Here is a 19,676-nt window from a genome sequence, read left to right as displayed (position 1 = left end):
CAGAGAAGTTGTTTTGTATGGGAATAGGAGAAACCCGCCCAAATCAGCGTAGGTTAAACAGGCGTGAGAGGAAATAGCCACAGTCTCATCAGCTGGCATCCCCATCGTTGCGCCAAGCGCTACAATGATGTCAGGAGACGGGGGAATCCCAAGCTTGCCAGCATAAATCGGGAACGCCGTGTAACGGGAGGCGGATCTGCCTCTACACAGACGCCAGCAGAGGACATCGCTGCGTCCACCCTCACCGCTGAAAGGGTTTGGGGGCTTTGAAATCGGACCCAAGAAATGCAAGCAAGGTCCAACCCCAAAGTACTCTTACAAATCAAGTTCATATACATTAAGGTTTCTTATGAAAACATTTTAATTATTATTTACATAAATTAAACGTAATACAGCCACACAACATATGAAAATATTTTAATCGTTATTTGCATGAGAATATTTTAACGCAGCCGCACAATAAATAAAAACTATCACCACAATGCCCACCATGATTCCCCTTATCTCGTGTATTAATATTTTTAAGTGTAACAATTTATGATTTGCAAAAACAACTGTTGCATCTGTGTAGATTAGATAAGCAAAGTGTGTGCGCGTTGTGCACGCTATACATTATGGTCAAGCATGCGCCCTTAAAATAGCATAATGAACAACGCGCAACACGCCACTGACTTTAAACTTTTTTTTTCTGGTCAGTGGCGCAATTGTTTTTGAAACTGCAAAATAGCATCAGGGACGGTTTGTGCCTCTTTTTTTGCGCTGAACCGCCCAGGGAGCGCAAGTTCATTCCCTAGTTTGCCGACGTGCGTCTGTGGAGGGAAAAACCCGCTGTGCGCCGGTGCAAAATACGAATGATACATGCGTCACTGACAAAGTAAATTGCGCTGGGTGCAAGATAGGGCCCAAAGAAAGATAATTTGGTAAATGATTGTAAGCACAAAGTTGACGGTACACTTTGTCTTTCATATTAGAAAAAAACCCAAATACTATGGAAGTCAATGGGTACCATCAACTATGTGTTTACCATCATATCTTTTTTGTGTTCAACAGAATAAAGAAACTCATAAAGGTTTGTGAGTAAATGATGACAGAATTCTCATGTTTGGGTGAACTATCCTTTTAAGGCACCAAACAACAAGCATACTTTTATCAGTTGTGAAAAAGATGATGTGCACATGTTGTGTAAATTACGTGGGTAAAACCAGACAACATGACTTTAGTCCTCTACGCTTCTCTCCGACAGCTTCTACTTACCCAAGAGATTTTCTGACTGTAATGTGGAAGAGTATCACGATTTCCTCAACAGTGGGGGTGGTGGATGTCTCTTCAACAAACCTTTAAAGGTAACCCACTTCAGAACTGTCTATGTGTATTCACCCTTGCGTTCTTTACACACATTTTGCAAAATATATAATGTCAAATCTCTCTTTCTCTCTCTGTTTGGTAGCTTTTGGATCCTCCCGAGTGTGGTAATGGTTTTGTGGAGGCAGGAGAAGAGTGTGACTGTGGAAGCCCAGCTGTGAGTGATTCTACATCAACTTATGATCACATTAATCTGACACTTCTTATGTAATGTGCTTTGCTTTCTCTATGTCTTCATGAAGGAATGTGCTAGAGAAGGAGAGGACTGCTGTAAGAGATGCATGTTGACTCAGGGAGCCAAATGCAGTGATGGTCTTTGCTGTAAAGAGTGCCAGGTTGGTGCTTAGTCATAGATGAACTCAATTGTTTCTGCGTGTTATTGTTAATGATCATCGCACTTTCTCCGTAGCTGGAGTTTATGGGTGCGATCTGTCGTGACGCTGTCAATGACTGCGACATTCCTGAAATGTGCACTGGGAACTCCAGCCAGGTGAAGACACTTTTACATCCTAATAAATCAATAATGACAGAAGACCCTTTTACGTGTGTAGGGTTTTCAAAATAATTGATGTTTTTTGCAGTGTCCTCCAAACCTACACAAGATGGATGGATACACCTGTGAAAAAGAACAGGTTAGAAATAAGATATTTTATGGATTTATTAAATGATTATTAAAGGGTCACTTCACTTTAAAAAAAAAAATATGCTCATTTTCCAGCTCCTCTGGAGTTAAACATTTAATTCTTACCATTTTGAAATCCATTCAGCTGATCTCCGGGTCTGGCGGTACCACTTTTAGCATAGCTTAGCATAATCCATTCAATCTGATTAGACCATTAGCATCGCGCTCAAAAAGAGTTTCAATATTTTTCTATTTTTTAAACTTAACTCTTCTGTAGTTACATTGTGTACTAAGAGGCAAATATGGCTAGGATCTATACTCTCATTCTGGTGTAATAATCAAGGACTTTGCTGCTGTAACTTGGCTGCTATGGATATTATGCACTGCCCGAAAATAGTCCCTTATATCTTTCAATAGCAGGGGACTATTTTCGGGCACTGCGTAATATCATTGCACCTCCTGCAGCCATGTTAAGGCAGCAAAGTCCTTGATTATTACGCCAGAAGTTTGTAAGGATTTTAAATTAATTAAAACTATTTGAAAATCTTGAATCTAAGTCTGTAAAAAATCGAAATATTTAGAAAACCTGCGGATCCACCGGCAGGTCCAAAATTGCATCATCAACATAAATTTTTTTACTGTAAAATAAGACCATTTTTATTAATTTACTACAAAATATGTCTGTAGATGTCTTTTTTTAAATTCAGGCATGCCCAATTCTGCAAAAAAATGTTATAATACTGCAGAGTTAAAGTTGTCCAAATGAAGTCCTTATCAACATATATTACTAATAATGAATAAATGTTTGATATATTAACAGTAGAAAATAAAAGAAATATTTTTATGGAGCATGATCTTTATCTAATACTTTGCCATTTAAAAAAATCTATCATTTTGATCCATACACTGTATTGTTGGCTATTGCTATATACCCGTGATACTTATAAGCAGTGGTGGCTCATGACTGCTCTTCCCAGGGGCGCAAATTCAAAATATGTGTTCGGAGTGTCGTGTGTTGCTCGTGTTTTCAAAATATGTGTTTGTTGTATCATGTGAACCATGTGCATCACGTGTTTTGTCAAAATAAGTGCCTGCTGCACACGCCTCAACACCATTTATGATAAAAGAGACGCTCACGTTCACAAAATACACGCAAGACACTCCCTTAACAGTAAACTTTGATTACGCATGAGATTATGCGAGTATCTTGCAAACGCGAGCGTCTCTTTTATCATAAACCATTCAGACGCGTCTGCAGCAGGCACTTATTTTGACAAGACACGTGATGCCAGGCTACATACATGTTGTGATGAACTTCGCATCGTGCGCCCTTGAAAAAGTCACTGGCTGCCACTGCTCAAATATGAGTCACAAATATGTAAGGAATAAATGATGACGGGTCATTGAATTATAAGAAAATAATGCACACCCAAGGTGCAATGTGGCACGATGCGAAGCGGAGTTACACCGCGGGTGTCATTATTTTCAAATAATTCAAAGGACAGGAATTTTTTTTTTTAAATGTATTGGTATACAATTATTCCATTATTCCATCTTATTTCAGGGACGATGTTTCAATGGCAGGTGTAAAACCAAGGACAGGCAATGCAAGTACCTATGGGGAGAGAGTAAGTGATGTCACTTTCTGATATTTAATTTTTTTTTGTTGATGTTGGTCCTGGTGGATTGTGATCAATGTTGTGTATCTGTTTCTACAGAAGCAACATCTGCGGATAAGTTCTGCTATGAGAAGCTAAACATTGAGGGCACAGAAAAAGGCAACTGTGGACGAGACAAAGACACCTGGATTCAGTGCAAAAAACAGTGAGTTTGACATTTATACAGCAGTGATGTAGAAGTTATTACAAAACATAATCACTAGTTCAAAATGTCCAGATTGTACTGAAATAACTATTCTGTGAAGTAATAACATTACGTTTTACTTTACTTACTTATTATGTTGTGTAAGATCATTTAAGTTTGGGACAAATCAAGTGTGTGTTTTCAGGGATGTACACTGTGGATATCTGCTGTGCTCAAACATTTCTCCAGCACCCAGACTAGGAGAATTACAGGGTGGTTTGACGTCTTTCTCTGTGGCCAGGCATAGCGCTTCATTGGACTGCAGGTACGCCCACGAACACATATGCACCACAGAGATACCCACATGTGCGGATTCCTAAAGTGAGTGTGAATGTTTCAGCGGAGGACATGTGCTGATTGACGGAGACACTGATCTGGGATATGTAGAGGACGGAACAGCGTGCGGGACCGATCGGATCTGCTTCAACCACAAATGTATCCCGTTGCAGGAATTCAACTTCAGTACTTGTCCCGGCACCAACGAAAGGGTGATCTGCTCCGGACACGGGGTAAGAGGATGTGAACGAAACAAAATGATAGTAAAATCGTACTATCTTGGAAGAATCATAGATGCCCGGTCTGAGAATCATCGTGTGTGTGTGTTGCAGGTGTGTAGTAATGAGCTCAGGTGTGTGTGTGACCTGGGGTGGGCAAGTGAGGACTGTAACTCCACTTCTCCTTTGAGTTACCTGTCAGTGCGACCCACAGCCAAAACATCAGGTAGGCCAAACTCTTACAAATGTTTTTCTCGGACACTACCAGTTCATTCTTCTTTATTTCTCTTTTACAAAAACATCTCTCATTAGGACTGGGCGTGCAATCACATAGTTTCACAATCATAAACATTTTTGAAGTGATTTTACTGGTGAAATAAAATTTTGCAACATTTATAAATATCAAAACCCTAGTATCTGGCCTTACATTACATTTATTTATTACTTAAAGGGATAGTTCACCCAGTAAAGAAAACTGTGTCATCATTTACTCATCCTCAAGTTTTTCCAAACCTGTATAAAGTTATTTGTTCTGCTGAACACAAAGGAAGATATTTAAATAATAATTTGTAAACAGATCTGGAGCACCATTCACTTCCATAGTATTACTGTATTTTGTCTTACCATGGAAGTCAATGGTGCCCCAGATCTGATTTGTTACAAACATTTCACACCTAATTTACACAGGTTTGGACCAACTTAAGGATGAGTAAATGATGACAGTATTTTTATTTTTGCGTGAACTGTCCCTTTAAATTGTTATATTATCTCACATTTCCCAAAAGTAGCTCCTTCTTTGCTACCTTCTAAGCTATGTCACCCAGATCTTATTTCTCATTGCTCATATATACTTCATATCATAATCATATTCAACAGTTCATTGACCACTCGCACACATTTCACACGCTTTTAATTTGTTTTTCTGTTTCATGGCTGTTGTTTTTACGCACTCGTTCTTTGTGGACAGGCTCATGTCTTTTGCAGGAGTGACAGTGAGTTTGAGTTGTTTTGTTGTTGTTGCCGTCAGTTCTTCTGTATCTTCTTCACTCACCCCATAATTCCTCTGTGTTTCTGGTTGAACTAAAGCTAACAGTGTGTTTCTACTGTGGTGTGTTGTTTTAAACCCGTCATGTCACTCCCTGTTTTATGAATTTGATTCATATTTATGATGATACCATACTGCCTCTCTGGACAATTTTTTTTACTTTATCTGTTCGACATGATCAGCTAAACAAATCAAATTATCAGATTAATCATTATAAATTTATTAAAACTGATTTGTTTGTCTAGCTGATCGTAGGTCATTGTTAACGGTTGCCAGGGTTTTAGATTAAAAGCTTTATTTTTCTGACAGGTATCGTCACTACTAACATCATCATCGGGGCCATTGCCGGCTCTATCTTGGTCCTTGCACTGATTCTAGGCATTTCTGCATGGGGATACAAGTAAGTCACATGACCATAAATGTTGCACACCATTTTAAACACACATTGCAACAAGAAATATGTAACATGCTGAACATGAGTTTTTTACTGATTGTGTTTATTTCTTTTGCCATTAAGGAGCTACAGACAGGATCAGGATATGCAATCTGAAGTGCACAGAAGATTTTGTCGGTTTGTTCAGCTTTACTGTATTTTACAAGCTTGAGTTGTGTTCTAAATATATGTTGTGAAGGATTGCCGGAAAAGTGTTTTATCCTAAGGCATTGCTATAAGTACACTTTAGCATGTTAAACTCCTCACATGTGGTTTGTGCTGTGGAAATGAATAATACTACACTGTCAAAAATGGTCCGTACCATTTAGGTTCAGACCTGTACACTGTAAAAAAAATAGAAAGTTGGATTTACTTAAAAAAATTACTTTAATTGGTAACACCTAAAAATATTTTTAAGTGAAAAATAAGTGAAGTTATTTTTAAAGTTTTTTCACCTTAAAGGGATAGTTCGGCCAAAAATGATATTAAACCCATGATTTACTCACCCCCAAGCTGTCCGAGTTGCATATGTCCATCGTTTTTCAGACAAACACATTTTCGGATATTTTAGAAAATGTTTTAGATCTTTCAGTTGATTAAATGTAATGTTACGGGGTCCACGACCTTCAAGTCCAAAAAAAGTGCGTCCATCCTTCACAAATTAAATCCAAACGGCTCCAGGATGATAAACAAAGGTCTTCTGAGGGTAATCCGCGCGGTGTTGTTGTAGAAATATCCATATTTAAAACTTTATTAACGAAAATAACTACCTTCCAGTAGCGCCGCCATCTTAGACTCCTCTGTATTCAGGAGAGAGTATTAGCGTAGTGTACGCACTTTTCTTAGTGACGTATGACAAATTCGAAGGGCGGGGGCACAGAGCAGCAGCAGAGTAGCCTCCGTAGGCTGCGTAAGCTCTCTGAATGCGGACGCGACTAAGATGGCGGCGCTACCGGAAGGTAGTTATTTTAGTTTATAAAGTTTTAAATATGGATTTTTATACAACAATACCGTGCAGATTACCCTCAGAAGACCCTTGTTTATCATCCTGGAGCCATTTGGATTTTTTTTGTGAAGGTTGGACGCACTTTTTTTGGACTTGAAGGTCGTGGACCCCATAACTTCACATTTAATCAACTGAAAGATCTAAAACATTTTCTAAAATATCCGAAAATGTGTTTGTCTGAAAAACGATGGACATATGCAACTCGGACACCTTGGGGGGGGTGAGTAAATCATGGGTTTAATATAATTTTTGGCCGAACTATCCCTTTAAATGTTTTACTTAAAGTGAGAAAATGTACGTTGATTTTTTTTTAAGTAGATACAAATTTCATTTTTTACCCTACGTTAATACATTTGGTACCAACATGTACTTTTAAGGTACTACTATGTGCTTCTGAGGTACTAAAATGAACACTTTAGGTGCAAGGGTGTACTTTTTGTGACAGTTAGGGACATTTTCCGACCATTTTGTTTAATTTTGTGTAAATTGTGTAACTACCAAGGGCATTGCAGAATCCACAAACTTTCAAATTTACATGCTTAGTCTTAACTAAACAGAAAGGCACAGATCTAAAACGTCTTGTCAAGATTACTCAAGATAATACACACAAAATGTAATTGTAAAAAAAACTTGTTCTTTCTCACATACGGGGTTCTGAAATTTTCTAAAATAGTAAAAAGCAAACAAAAAATGTAATTAATTTAATTAGTTTGTCAAGTGATATGGACCCAACGCTGCATGGCTCAACCCATTCCCGTACTGTTTTCATTTAATTTTAGGTGAATTGGTTTCCAAATGCAGTTAAATATAATTTTATCAATTTTAATTATTATATTATTATTATTACTATTGGATGATTGGTTTTATTTTTTAAACACCTGTAGGAAACATTATGAACTGAAGAAATATTCTTGATGCTGTTATAAAACTATTTGACAGAGTATTAACACTTAAAGGCACACAAGGCAAGTCTGAGTATTATTTCTCTACTAGCTCCCCCTAGTGTCTGGGAGTAAATGCGTTCTATATCTGAGACTATACGAGACTGAAGGACACCGGGTCGGATACAGCGAACTTGCAAGTGGGGTATTCTTCCTACAGACGGTAGGGGCGGGCGAGAGAGTCTTCATTCGTCATGTAATGAGTCATTTAACCATATACCGACTTACGAAGATGATTTATTAACATAAAAATGCTGCCTTGTGTCCCTTTAATGACATTTTGATGACAAATTATATTTGCACCACTGTAGTTGAGGTCAAGAAAAATATTCATGACGCTGTTATAAAACTATTTGACAGAGTATTAACATTTTAATGATAAATTTAATTTGTATCACGGGTAAAAAGTGATCAGTTATGTTGTCTTGGTAATGTCAAGCTGTCATGACAAGTTATTATGTATTGGTTGATGTCAAGTTGTCATAACAAAGTCATCTCAAACAATGTCATCTTTGCATTAAAAATTACATAATTGAACAAATAACACTTAATTACACTTGTCATAAATGTGCATAAAATCTCCTTCATGTTCATGACACATGTCATGTCGTGATTATGCAGGTGTCAAGTCTTATGAACACCCATTAAAGTAAAGGGTTCCTGTCATTTTTCTCAACATATCATTGCGCTGGAGAGATTTCTTCATGTCATAACTTACAAGCAAAGTACTTTATTTCACCATCTTCTGTTCGTATAAATGATCATAAACTGTAGTCAAATCAAATGTAGTGTATGTATGAAGATTGCCAGAGGTCCAGTTTTCAGATCAAACCTTTTGTTTTTCAGTCAAATGCCACCAGGTGATTATGTGAAGAAGCCGGGAGATGCCGATTCACTTTACAGTGACATGCCACAAGGCGTAAGCTCCAACTCGGGCAGCAGCTCCAAGAAGAGGTCTGCTTACCTGTCTCACCTCCAGATCAACACCTGCTCTTTCACTCCCTCTATCCCCTCCATCAGTCAAAACATCTCTCTGTTTGGCTTCAGGTGTGCTTCATCTTCATCTTCATTGCTTGCCATGCTCTGCTAGCAAACACAGTCAACACACGGTTTGTGCTTTTGAGGCTAAGCTGCATTTTATTCTTATTAGGGCTTTTCAAACTCAACATACACATAATCCTGGGTTTATGTGTGCAGTTACTTCTACAGGGAGTCCTTGTGATCAAGGTTTATTGCTTTCTTCATGAGTCTCTGCTGTCTGTTTTGTGTTTTTTGGTTACTGTAAAAGTCCTGTCGGGCTGATGTATCAATAATACTGGGTCAGTAAGTAAGTCGATGTCTTCCTGGTGTCTTAGCGTTTTCATCTCATGCTCATCTCACTCATCTCTGTGTTTGTTCTGCTCATTGTTGATGTGTGTCATTCCTGTTATGCAGTACTGTTTTACGGTAACGCGGTTATTTTAATAAAAAGGGCATGTCAAAGATTGATATTAAAGGGAAATCAGTGATTGATATCAAACTCCAAATCTTATATTCTAAAAATTTGATTATAAGACTTTAGCCTGGAATTTACAGACAGGGTCATATATTATACAGATTTTTGTCATTTTATAAAACAGGATCAAATTTTTAAGAGTAAAAAACGAACTTTAACTAATTGATGATGGTTACAAAATGATGTCACTTCCTGCATGAGGAAGTAACAAGGAACTGTCTCATATTATTTAAAGAAATATCACATAAGATTAACATAATAAAAATTTAGGACCAACGATAAACCTATAAAAATAATTATATTACAATAATATTTCTAGGAAAAATCTTTCACATGACCAATATGATTTACATCTTGGAAAATAATTGTCAATTTTAAAATAAAAATATCAATTATCAAGAAAGATATCAATTATATGTATGTGATATTGGGGCTGTAAAAAGATTAATCGTGATTAATCGCATACAAAATAAAAGTTTGTGTTTGCATAATATATTTATGTGTTATAATTATGTATTTACAAACATATATACATTTATGAAAACATTTAGTTTGTATAATTTTTGTTTATTTTATATGTACTATAAAAAATATAAAAATCGAATATATATATATGTAAATGTTTCTTAAATACATCCGCATGTGTGTGTCTATTCATATATACAAAATAATTACACACAACACATATATTATGCAAAAACAAACCTTTATTTTGAATGTGATTAATCGCGATTAATCTTTTGACACCCCTGTATGAGATAAAAATCTACATACTGCATTCTAGGAATGACCCAATTTAACATCTGTCAGTCATTCGTTTCCCCTTAATCTCCACGCCTGCATCCTTTGAACTAAAATCAGTGCTATTTTTCTTCTTTGGTCTGAAGATCCAACGGTATGTCTCATTCATGGAGTGAAAGAATCCCAGACGCCAAGCACATTTCTGACGTCTGTGAAAATGGGCGACCTAGGAGCAACTCGTGGCAAGGTAACACACCCACAAACATATCTTCTCTAAAAAGCCAATCGTGTCGTATTTATCTCACATGTTCTTTTCCTCTGTCAATACAGGAAACATCACAGGTTCACGTAAGAAGCTCAAGGGCAAGAAATTCAGACCTCGCTCCAACTCCACAGAGTAAGTGATGTAGCGCTGTCATAGTGATGCAACATGACATATAATTTATTACAGTACAGCTGATGCAGAAACACACAGGGTGGATGATTGATTTTGCACGGAGTCTTAATTTCAGTATAGCAGTCTGTAGAGGTTAATCTGTGTGTTTTGGTTAAATGTTACTTTGTTTTAGGTGCACACTGATGTGTATATTTGTTAAGAAACTGACCTGCATGTATTTCATCTGTCTGAAAGCAATTCACCTTCGATATTGATTTCAGCTTGATGCTTGTTGACATTTGGCATGCAAATGACTGCAACTAAAGCAAAGACATCATGCAGCTGAGTTTCACCGAGACAACACATTCATCTTTGAATGTTCATTTTCTTGGAGTTATATGTAAAAAAATAATATAACAGTAAATTGAGATGTTCTGTTAAATAGCTCGTTCAATGTTGGAATAGTGTTGCTAAATGCAGAAATTTTTCAAATATTTGAAGGGATAATTTACCCCAAAATTAAATTCTGTATATTTTTTGTGACTTTCAAACCCGTAAACACAAAAGAATAAATTGTGAACATTTTTTACACTATATCCTTACAAAACAATTATGGGTCAGTGACAAAAACGGTTTGGCAAGATGAGAAAAAAAAACTTGTTTTAAAAGCATGCATCAGGTTTATTTCAATGCACAGTGTATTAATTTTATGTAATCAAAATTACATTTGCACCATTTTTTATGAAAGTTAAGACTGAATGGATCAGAAAATGTCAAATGGTGTAACCGCCAATTGCGCCAAAGAATGAGAAATATTAAATATTTTATCCACCTTGATGGCATGTAAGCGTAATCAAATCATTTTAAAATATAATTTTATTAGTTATTTCTAAATGTAAATTTAATGAGTTTTTGTAATATTTGTCCTGACATACTGTATGCTGAAAACAGCTCTGTTTTCTAAATAATTTTTCACAAATGATGTAAAAAAAATCCTATTACACTAAATTAGATGATTATTTTTTATTCCACAATTTTTTTTGAATATATTTATATTTTAATTAAAAAAATACTAGTTACACAATTGACACAGACTGGTTACACCACATTGACATTTTTGCAATTATCCCCCAAATATTCTTTCAAAATGAAATAAAACAAGTTTTAGACTTGGTCCTCATAAAAAAAATGTATGCAAATAATCTGCAAATTTATTTTGAAATTGTAACACTTTAACATTTAATTGAACCGTGCGGACACAAAATCATCGTCATTGACCCTTATACCAAGTGAAACAATGAAATCCTGCAACCCCCACCCTAAAAAAATCAAAACCAGCTTCATTATTTGTATGTATTTTACGTGTTTTCGTCTGATCTTCTGTCTGATCTCTCACCTGCATCTTGGACCGTAAACAATGTCATTGCTGCTCTTGTTTTTTACCAACACCTTTCCTTCTTTTTCCTATTTCTCTCTCTCTGTCAATTCCCCATTACCTTTTCCCAATCCTCCACCTGCAGGTATTTAACCCCTTGCATCAAATCAGAGTATTATGTAACTAAATGGGTAGAAGATGTGAATAAAAACACTGAAGGACCTTTTATTAGGTACAACATCAGACTGCATTATATCTTTCCCCTGTTCATCGGTTGTCCTCTTGAGTTGATCTGTTCTCTGACCGAATCATTTTACGGAGATGAGGATGACGAGTGGTAGAGATTTAAGAGTCCCGACTGTCACAAACAACTCCAGAACATTTCCAAAACATTTCATTTTCCTTGTTTCCTTTTTATCCTCCAAAATGTCTGACAGATTTAGTAAACAGCAGACTTTTGGAGAATATTAAGGGTTAACATCCAGTTTTGAAATCATGAAGATGACTTTCATTCATACTCCATGATAGAGTCGTGTTACCGGAACATTTGATGTAAACCTCTACAATAATGATAAAGTATCCAGGAATTTTTAACTATCATCCTGTATACACTTGGTGGGTGAATAACACAAAACTTTCACCCCAAAATCAAAAGAAAATTTATAAGAAAATCAAACTTATTTTCATAGCAAAAAGACATAAAACCCACAAACATTTCAGCAATGTAAAACAATATTTATATAGCACTGCAGAAGTAATTTAGTATCTTTCAGTTTTTTCGGGATTTAAAAAATGTTAGCTTTTTGATAACTTTTATTTTAACCATTTTTTTAATTCCAAATTTTTTAACGATTGCATTACAGTAAGCAAAAGAATGTCACAATGATAAAACTCTTAAAGGGACATTCCACTTTTTTTAAAAATAGGCTCATTTTTAAGCTCCCTAGAGTTAAACATTTGAGTTTTATTGTTTTGGAATCTATACAGTTGATCTCCGGGTCTGGCGGTACCACTTTTAGCATAGCTTAGCACAATCTATTGATTCTGATTAGAACATTAGCATCGTGCTTAAAAATAACCAAAAAGTTTTGATATTCTTCCAATTTGATATTACACAGTGCCCGAAAATAGTCCCCAGCTATTGATTTTCCAAGGAGACTGCGCTGCGTAATGTCATTGTGCCTGTTGCACACATGGTACGGCAGCAAAGTCCTTGATTATTTTGCCGTAATGAGAGTATAGTTCCTACCAATATCGAAAAAAACCCCGCAACTTTTAATTTTACGTTATTCTCAGTACATGATGTAACTACAGAAGAGTCAAGTTTAAAATAGGAAAAATATCGAAAATCTTTGGTTATTTTTGAACGCGATGCTAACGGTCTAATCAGATTCAATGAATTGTGCTAAGCTATGCTAAAAGGGTATTGTCAGACGCGGAGATCAGCTGAATGAATTCCAAAACGGTAAAACTCAAATGTTTAACTCTAGGGAGCTTGAAAATGAGGCTATTTTCAAAAAAGTGAAGTGTCCCTTTAAAGGTCGTAAAGATAGTCTTCATTTAAAAAATATATTATTAAATAAAAAAATAATTGATTAAAATAATTTATTTTGATTTTATGGTGAAAACATAAGACTTGTTTAAGCACTGTAAAAAATGTGGGTTCAACTTAAAAAAGTAAGCTACCTGGTTGCCTTAAAATAATATTAGTTAAAATAATATAATAATAATAATATTCGTTAACTCAAAAAGTTTAATATGTACTGTCAACTACTATTTTTAAGTAGAATCACCTCAACCAGGGGCCTCATTTATAAAATTCTGCATAGAAACCATCCTACATTTGTTCCTACGATCATTTGTCAAAAATGCGTACGTGTGATTTTTTTGGGTTTTTGAAGCTTTGATTGGGTTTACAGTGTTCAATATAACACTTTACACGTAAAAAAACGCATAATTTTTCACACAATTTACCTATCTGTATAGCGCTGTTTTCACTGTCCTCAAAACAGGCTGATGTCTTCTTTGTTCTATGAAGTCCCTCCTTCAGAAATACGTAAAAGTGACAGTTTTATAAATATGGACTTTGCCGTGGATTTTTGCATATGCACGCGCTTTATAAATGAGGCCCCATGTAACTTACTTTTTAAAGTTGAACCAACAAATCTTTTTTTACAGTGTGAGATTAACCCCTGGGTAAATTTGTGTGTGCATCATAAGATCAAATATACCATCATAAATCACAGTTGAATCTGTTTTTCTTTAACTTTTTTTTTGGGGGGGGTATTGTCCCTCTCTGCCTCCCACCCATCGTCTTTTCTCTGCATGCCGGCTGCAGCTTTACGTGTGATGCTTGTCTTTATCTCACTTTATGGTGTCCTCATTGTACAGCTGCTGTATTTTGTCTGCTAACAGTCACATGTGTCTGTCCTGATCACCTCATCACGTCCGCCATGTTTGTAAACCCACGAGGACGTTTGTCTGTCAAAAAAGCACCATCTTGTGCTTAAGGTCTCACATGCACACCAGTGGGTATTTTTGTGGCAAGGACTGATGAAGTTAGTGATTTTGGATGATGGTTTGCAGTGGAAAAACTCCCTCTGGCCTTCAAAGGGTCAAAGGTGACAGATCCATGTGTGCTTTGACTCTTTCGACACCGCTTTCCAGTACAGGTACATCATTTTAAACGGCACATCTTTGTTTTTTTGATCCCTCAGAACACTGTCACCGGCCAAATCACCCACCTCCTCGACGGGCTCCATCGCCTCCAGCCGGAGATACCCATACCCCATGCCTCCCCTTCCGGATGAGGACAGGAAGGCCAACAGACAAAGTGCCAGGGTAAGACTCGCTTTACATCAGTGACATGTCAATTTAAAGAGGTATTCATAATAATCATACGTTCATGTTATCTGCGTGTTTCAGCTGTGGGAAACATCAATATAAACAAACTCGACGACAACTTAAGGATTTTCTTCTGCTTTTGTATGGATGAGGAAATGAAACAAATAAGAAAATGTGGAATTAAACATATACAAATAAGGATGAGTAAATGGCGAAGTTGGGCGTGATCTGCTCCGATGTCTGTTCCGCTTTTGTGGTGTGGAGCCACCCTGGATGCTGAAGATCACGCCATCAGATTCTCATTCCTGCTGTCATTCTTAAAACAAGACTCAGGAACACAATTTTATCACGAGACAAACCCAGAATGACAGCCGTGCTGGGCAGACACATCACAGAAACATCAACCCAAGCCATTCGTGCCCCATTAAACCCCACCCCCTCCACACATGCCGTCTTGTGATTGGTGCCCTTATTGCCCGTGTGCAAGGTGCTCATCCGAGAGCAGAAAGTAAAACTGTTGTTTTGAAAGCACGCCGTCACTGTAGAACCTACTGCTGTATGCATGAGAAACATGTTTATCGATTCCTTGTAGTGTAATGATGTAAAAAATGTTCGAAGATCTTTCACACAAGGTGCCGCATGTATCGGAGGACAGCTCTGTAGGCTGGTAAGATTCATTCATGTTCGCATCGCTGATTGCTACACAACTAAAGGCAAGAACGTATCCAGTCCTGTTAACAACATCACCTTTTCTCAGAGAATTTGTACATATGTCATATAATTCAGAAACAATGTGTGAAATGTGAGATTGTAGTATTTTTCGCTTTTGTGTTTGGTTGTGGAAAACGTGGCAGAACTTTTTTTGTGTGTAGAAAGTCTGTCTTGTGATGGTCTTCCCGAATTTCCAAAATCCATCCCAAGTCGTCTCTAAAGCCATGTGCACACTACAAGACAAAAGCTTGTCGCATGATTGATTCATGTTTTCACGCCCTTGAAGCGTGCGCATAACTGCTATCCTCATTTTGCAGCTGCGGCTCATATGATAATATTTGAAGAGTTTGGTTCCAAAATTAGATAACTCCGTTTTTTTAAAGGGGACATATCATGAAAATCTGTGACTCCCCAGTGCTTCTATTAACCTAGAAAATGTGAATCAGATCAACCCAGTAACTTAGTTTTGGTAAATCATTCTCTGCAAGCATGTGAAAAGATAGGTCATTGAAATTTGGCTCCCCTTGTGATGTCAGAAGGGGATAATTCCGCCCCTTAATCTGCACTATACAACCACAGCACTGCCATTTAGTGCAGAGATCAGCTCATTTTAAAGGACACACCCAAAACGGCACATTTTTGCTCACACCTACAAAGTGTCAATTTTAACATGCTGATCTATGGGGTATTTTGAGCTAGAACTTCACATACGTACTCTGGAGAAACCAAAGATTTATTTTACATTTAAAAAAAGTCTTGTGAAATGTCCCCTTTAATCTTCAAAAATCGTGTTTTTTGATTGTGCATTCCAATTAATATAAATCAAACTGCAGTTGGTTTGTTTTGATATAAGTCTTAATAACTAAAAAAAATATAGCTAAGTAGCACATAAAAACGTGATGACATAATAATAAACATGTTTTGACAAAAATAACAGTTATCTCATTTTGGAACCAAACGCTTCATTTTTTACATACATAAAGTCCAAGCGATTTTTGTGTGTTCCTGATATCGAACCTTTAACTTTTTAACTTTACCAACTGAGCTACAGGTGATTGCACAAAAAAAAAAAACTTTAGCATAGCTGAATGTATCGAGTTATTAAGAATTTACTATATTGCGAAATTTGGGATTGTAGCTACAGACAAATGTGAACTACACTGTAAAAAGTGAAAGTTGGATCTACTTAAAAATATAAATTCAATTAGTAAAACTTAAAAATCATTTTAACTTAAATTTTCTCACTTTCAGTTAGCGGTACTCAACTGGGGGGGCAAAAGGAAGGCTCAACAAACTTCCAAGGGGGCCTTAGGATGGCTTCAAATTTTTCAAAATAAGACAAAACAAGAATTAAAATAAGCTAAAACAACAACAAAAAAACTTTGGGGGTCTTTAAATATCGTTGTGGACCATAGGGGGGCCTTAAAGTAACAAAGGTTGAGAACCCCTGCTTTAAAGGGACCCTTCACTTTTTTGAAAATTTGCTCATTTCTAGCTCCCCTAGAGTTGAACATTTAATTTTTACAATTTTGGAATCTATTTAGCTGATCTCCGGGTCTCGTGGTACCAATTTTAGCATAGCTTAGCATAATCCATTGAATCTGGTTAGACCATTAGCATCGCGCTCAAAAATGACCAAAGAGTTTTGATAATTTTCCTATTTTAAACTTGACTCTTCTGTAGTTACATCGTGTACTAAGATGGCTGCAGGAGGCACAATGATATTACGCAGTGGCCGAAAATAGTCCCCTGCTATTGAAAGTTAGTAAGGGGACTAAAAAATATTTTTTGAGCGTGATGCTAATGGTCTAATCAGATTCAATGGATTATGCTAAGCTATGCTAAAAGTGGTAGCACCAGACCCAGAGATCCGCTGAATGGATTTCAAAACGGTAAAAATCAAATGTTTAAAATGTGTCTCTTAAAAATGAAACATTTAATGTGAAAAAACCTTTAAAAATGACTTCAATTGGCAACACTAAAAATGTTAATTTAAATAGAAAAAAATCTTTTTTTGTGTGTTACCATTGTTAAGTAATTTTAAAGTTAATCCAACTTTCACTTAGTTTTTACACTGTAATATATGCACAGGGATACTAACGTCTCGTGTAACTGTTTTGAGGAATTAATTTTAGTATTTTCATTACAGTCGGTAGGAAAATTTTCTTGTAATTGGTGCAAATGTGTTGTTAATATTATGACAGAAAAAAGATGTGTGCAGGACGACGAGCTTTTGTCTTGTTACATGCACAGTGTGTCTCTGTTGAACTTTCAGACGAGATTTGTTTTCTGTCATGCTCAGAGGAATGTGATTTTTTTATCATCATGTAACATTTTGTTATTCTTCTTTTATGTGTAGAGAATGTGACTTGTTTCAGGTACTGCGCATTTTTGTGATAAAGTTGCAAATAATGAATTAATTAGTAAATGGTATTTAAAGAAAAGTGAAAACACGTTTGAACTAAACCCACAGATTTGTGAATGTAACACATTTGCGTAATATTTCATTGAAGTTGAGATCAATTATTAACGCTTTTACATTTAGGAAAAGTAAATGTCGTCCGATTTTTTTTTTTTTTTAGTCTCATCCTCCCTAAATAACGTCATGTAGATGAACATATAATCACAACTTTGACTTTGGTAGACTTTGATATTTTCTCTGGTTTGCAGCATGATGCTCTTCACATAAAGAAATGCTGCCGTATCGCTCATGAACGCAGGTCACGTGACCGGTCAGCCTTCGCAGTCGGTATTGTATTAGTAATGGCAGTTTTCATCTGTACATAGTCTTCTGTGCGTTTGATCTGATTTTTGCGATCTGCCTGTAATCCACAACTACATTTGATGACGTCGCCATAACGCATATGAAGTATTTTTAAGATAACTTTGTAAAGTCATTCCCTCCCCAGTATTACATGTACATATTTAATCCCGATTGACAATTAAGTGCTTTAGAATGATTAAAACTGCAATAGGTTTTTGCTAAAATGATTTGTAAGTCACTTTTGTGCATCTGTTTCCCCTGTTTCTGTGTATATGAGGTTGGCATCCAGAAATGCACTTGGGTTTCCATCTTTTTACTCAATTGACATTAATATCATTTTGTTTCTTTTTGTTTATAAAACAAGCTGAAGCAATATTCTGTTCACTGTGACCCTGGTCTGTCTATTAAAAAAAACACACGGTCCTGGTGGTTCACGCTAGAATAAACTTGGTTAAGTCTCATGCAGACACAAGTCACTGTCATTCTAAATCATTGCGTTTGTTTAGCCATCTCAGCTTTTTGAGCCCTGGATGGAGGACAAAATATTTTTGAATGTATTTTAACCCATAATGAGATCATGGACAAAAAACATACTTAACTGACTTGAAACTCATACTTTTAAATCCAAAATAGAGATAAAGCCACAATATGTAAGATTTATAAAAAAATAAAATAACACTTGCACAGTGTGATATATTTCACGGACTTACATTATCCCAAAAGTTCCCAAGGATTTGTAAATCCAGAGGAAATTTAAATAATCTCTCGGCCCTTGTCTCCATTGTAATTGTCGCCATTTTAGTGATTTAAAATAATGTGATCAAACATACAGGTTAAAAAAAAAACAATAATTTATTACTTCATCAAGTCATTAAACTTCACCTTTGTTATTGTGTAATAGTGACCTCTAGTGTTGAAAATCTTACATATTGTGGCTTTAATTGTAAGAAAATGAATTGTTACATTAATTGGTTCTTTTTGCAGCTCAGATTTACATTTGGAGTCTTGTTTTATTGCCTTATGCTAATTCAACAGCTGTCGCACTCTTTGTTTCTCTTCCGTTCGCATCTCACAGTTGTGTTGGTAGTTATTGATGCCTCATGTTTTCTTTTATTCTGTGCTGTACATACTGTAGACTGACCCTTAAAATGATAATGGTTCATTTTTTTCATACAGTATCCATTCAGTATTGTAATATATTTAAGATAAAGTAAAACATTCAAATGATGTCTCGTGCATGTGTGTTGTGTATGAAAACATTTTGTGGCCTGCGACCACACATTTTTTAATGCAACATGTGGCCAAATTTTCTATTTTAAAGTTGCCAAATTTCTTACTCTAATTTTAACTGCAAGCAATTTGAATTGTATTGGTAGCACTTTACAGTAAAGTTGTATTTGTTAACATTAGTAAATGCATTCGAAAACAAGAACTAATAATGAGCAATATAGTTGTTCAGTATTTATGTTATACTAATATTTATGTAAATACATTATTATGTATTTAATGTTAGTTAATGCCAATACAAATCTTCATGGTAGTTTGCATTAACTAATGTTGACGGTTACAACTTTAGATTTACAAAAAATGTATAAGTAAATGCT

At 35.9% G+C, this 19,676-nt stretch overlaps 1 protein-coding gene across 3 annotated transcripts in view; it reads left to right on the top strand.

Annotated features, from left to right (window-relative positions):
• The window catches only part of adam22 (ADAM metallopeptidase domain 22), a 75,400-nt gene extending 56,100 nt beyond the window's left edge, over positions 1–19,300 (top strand). Inside the window, exons 15-32 of one of the 3 annotated variants that reach the window (XM_065298633.1) lie at positions 1,244–1,343; positions 1,448–1,519; positions 1,605–1,697; positions 1,772–1,852; positions 1,944–1,994; positions 3,549–3,612; positions 3,703–3,808; positions 3,993–4,112; positions 4,188–4,356; positions 4,456–4,567; positions 5,696–5,786; positions 5,904–5,957; positions 8,613–8,720; positions 10,149–10,249; positions 10,333–10,399; positions 11,899–11,985; positions 14,471–14,594; positions 14,679–19,300. In XM_065298633.1, the coding sequence (XP_065154705.1) occupies positions 1,244–1,343; positions 1,448–1,519; positions 1,605–1,697; positions 1,772–1,852; positions 1,944–1,994; positions 3,549–3,612; positions 3,703–3,808; positions 3,993–4,112; positions 4,188–4,356; positions 4,456–4,567; positions 5,696–5,786; positions 5,904–5,957; positions 8,613–8,720; positions 10,149–10,249; positions 10,333–10,399; positions 11,899–11,985; positions 14,471–14,594; positions 14,679–14,699 (1,621 nt within the window). In that variant the 3' untranslated portion in view covers positions 14,700–19,300. Of the gene's footprint in view, positions 1–1,243; positions 1,344–1,447; positions 1,520–1,604; positions 1,698–1,771; positions 1,853–1,943; positions 1,995–3,548; positions 3,613–3,702; positions 3,809–3,992; positions 4,113–4,187; positions 4,357–4,455; positions 4,568–5,308; positions 5,334–5,695; positions 5,787–5,903; positions 5,958–8,612; positions 8,721–10,148; positions 10,250–10,332; positions 10,400–11,898; positions 11,986–14,470; positions 14,595–14,678 lie in introns of those variants that run through there. The other 2 variants (XM_065298632.1, XR_010547483.1) reach the window with 2 other exon arrangements.
• The last annotated feature ends 376 nt before the right edge of the window (positions 19,301–19,676 follow it).

The sequence above is a fragment of the Paramisgurnus dabryanus genome, chromosome 13, assembly GCF_030506205.2.
Source record: "Paramisgurnus dabryanus chromosome 13, PD_genome_1.1, whole genome shotgun sequence".
In the NCBI taxonomy this organism is placed as follows: domain Eukaryota; kingdom Metazoa; phylum Chordata; class Actinopteri; order Cypriniformes; family Cobitidae; genus Paramisgurnus; species Paramisgurnus dabryanus.
The sequence above is the reverse complement of the archived record's forward strand: the minus strand, read 5'-3'. Positions and strand labels throughout refer to the sequence as shown.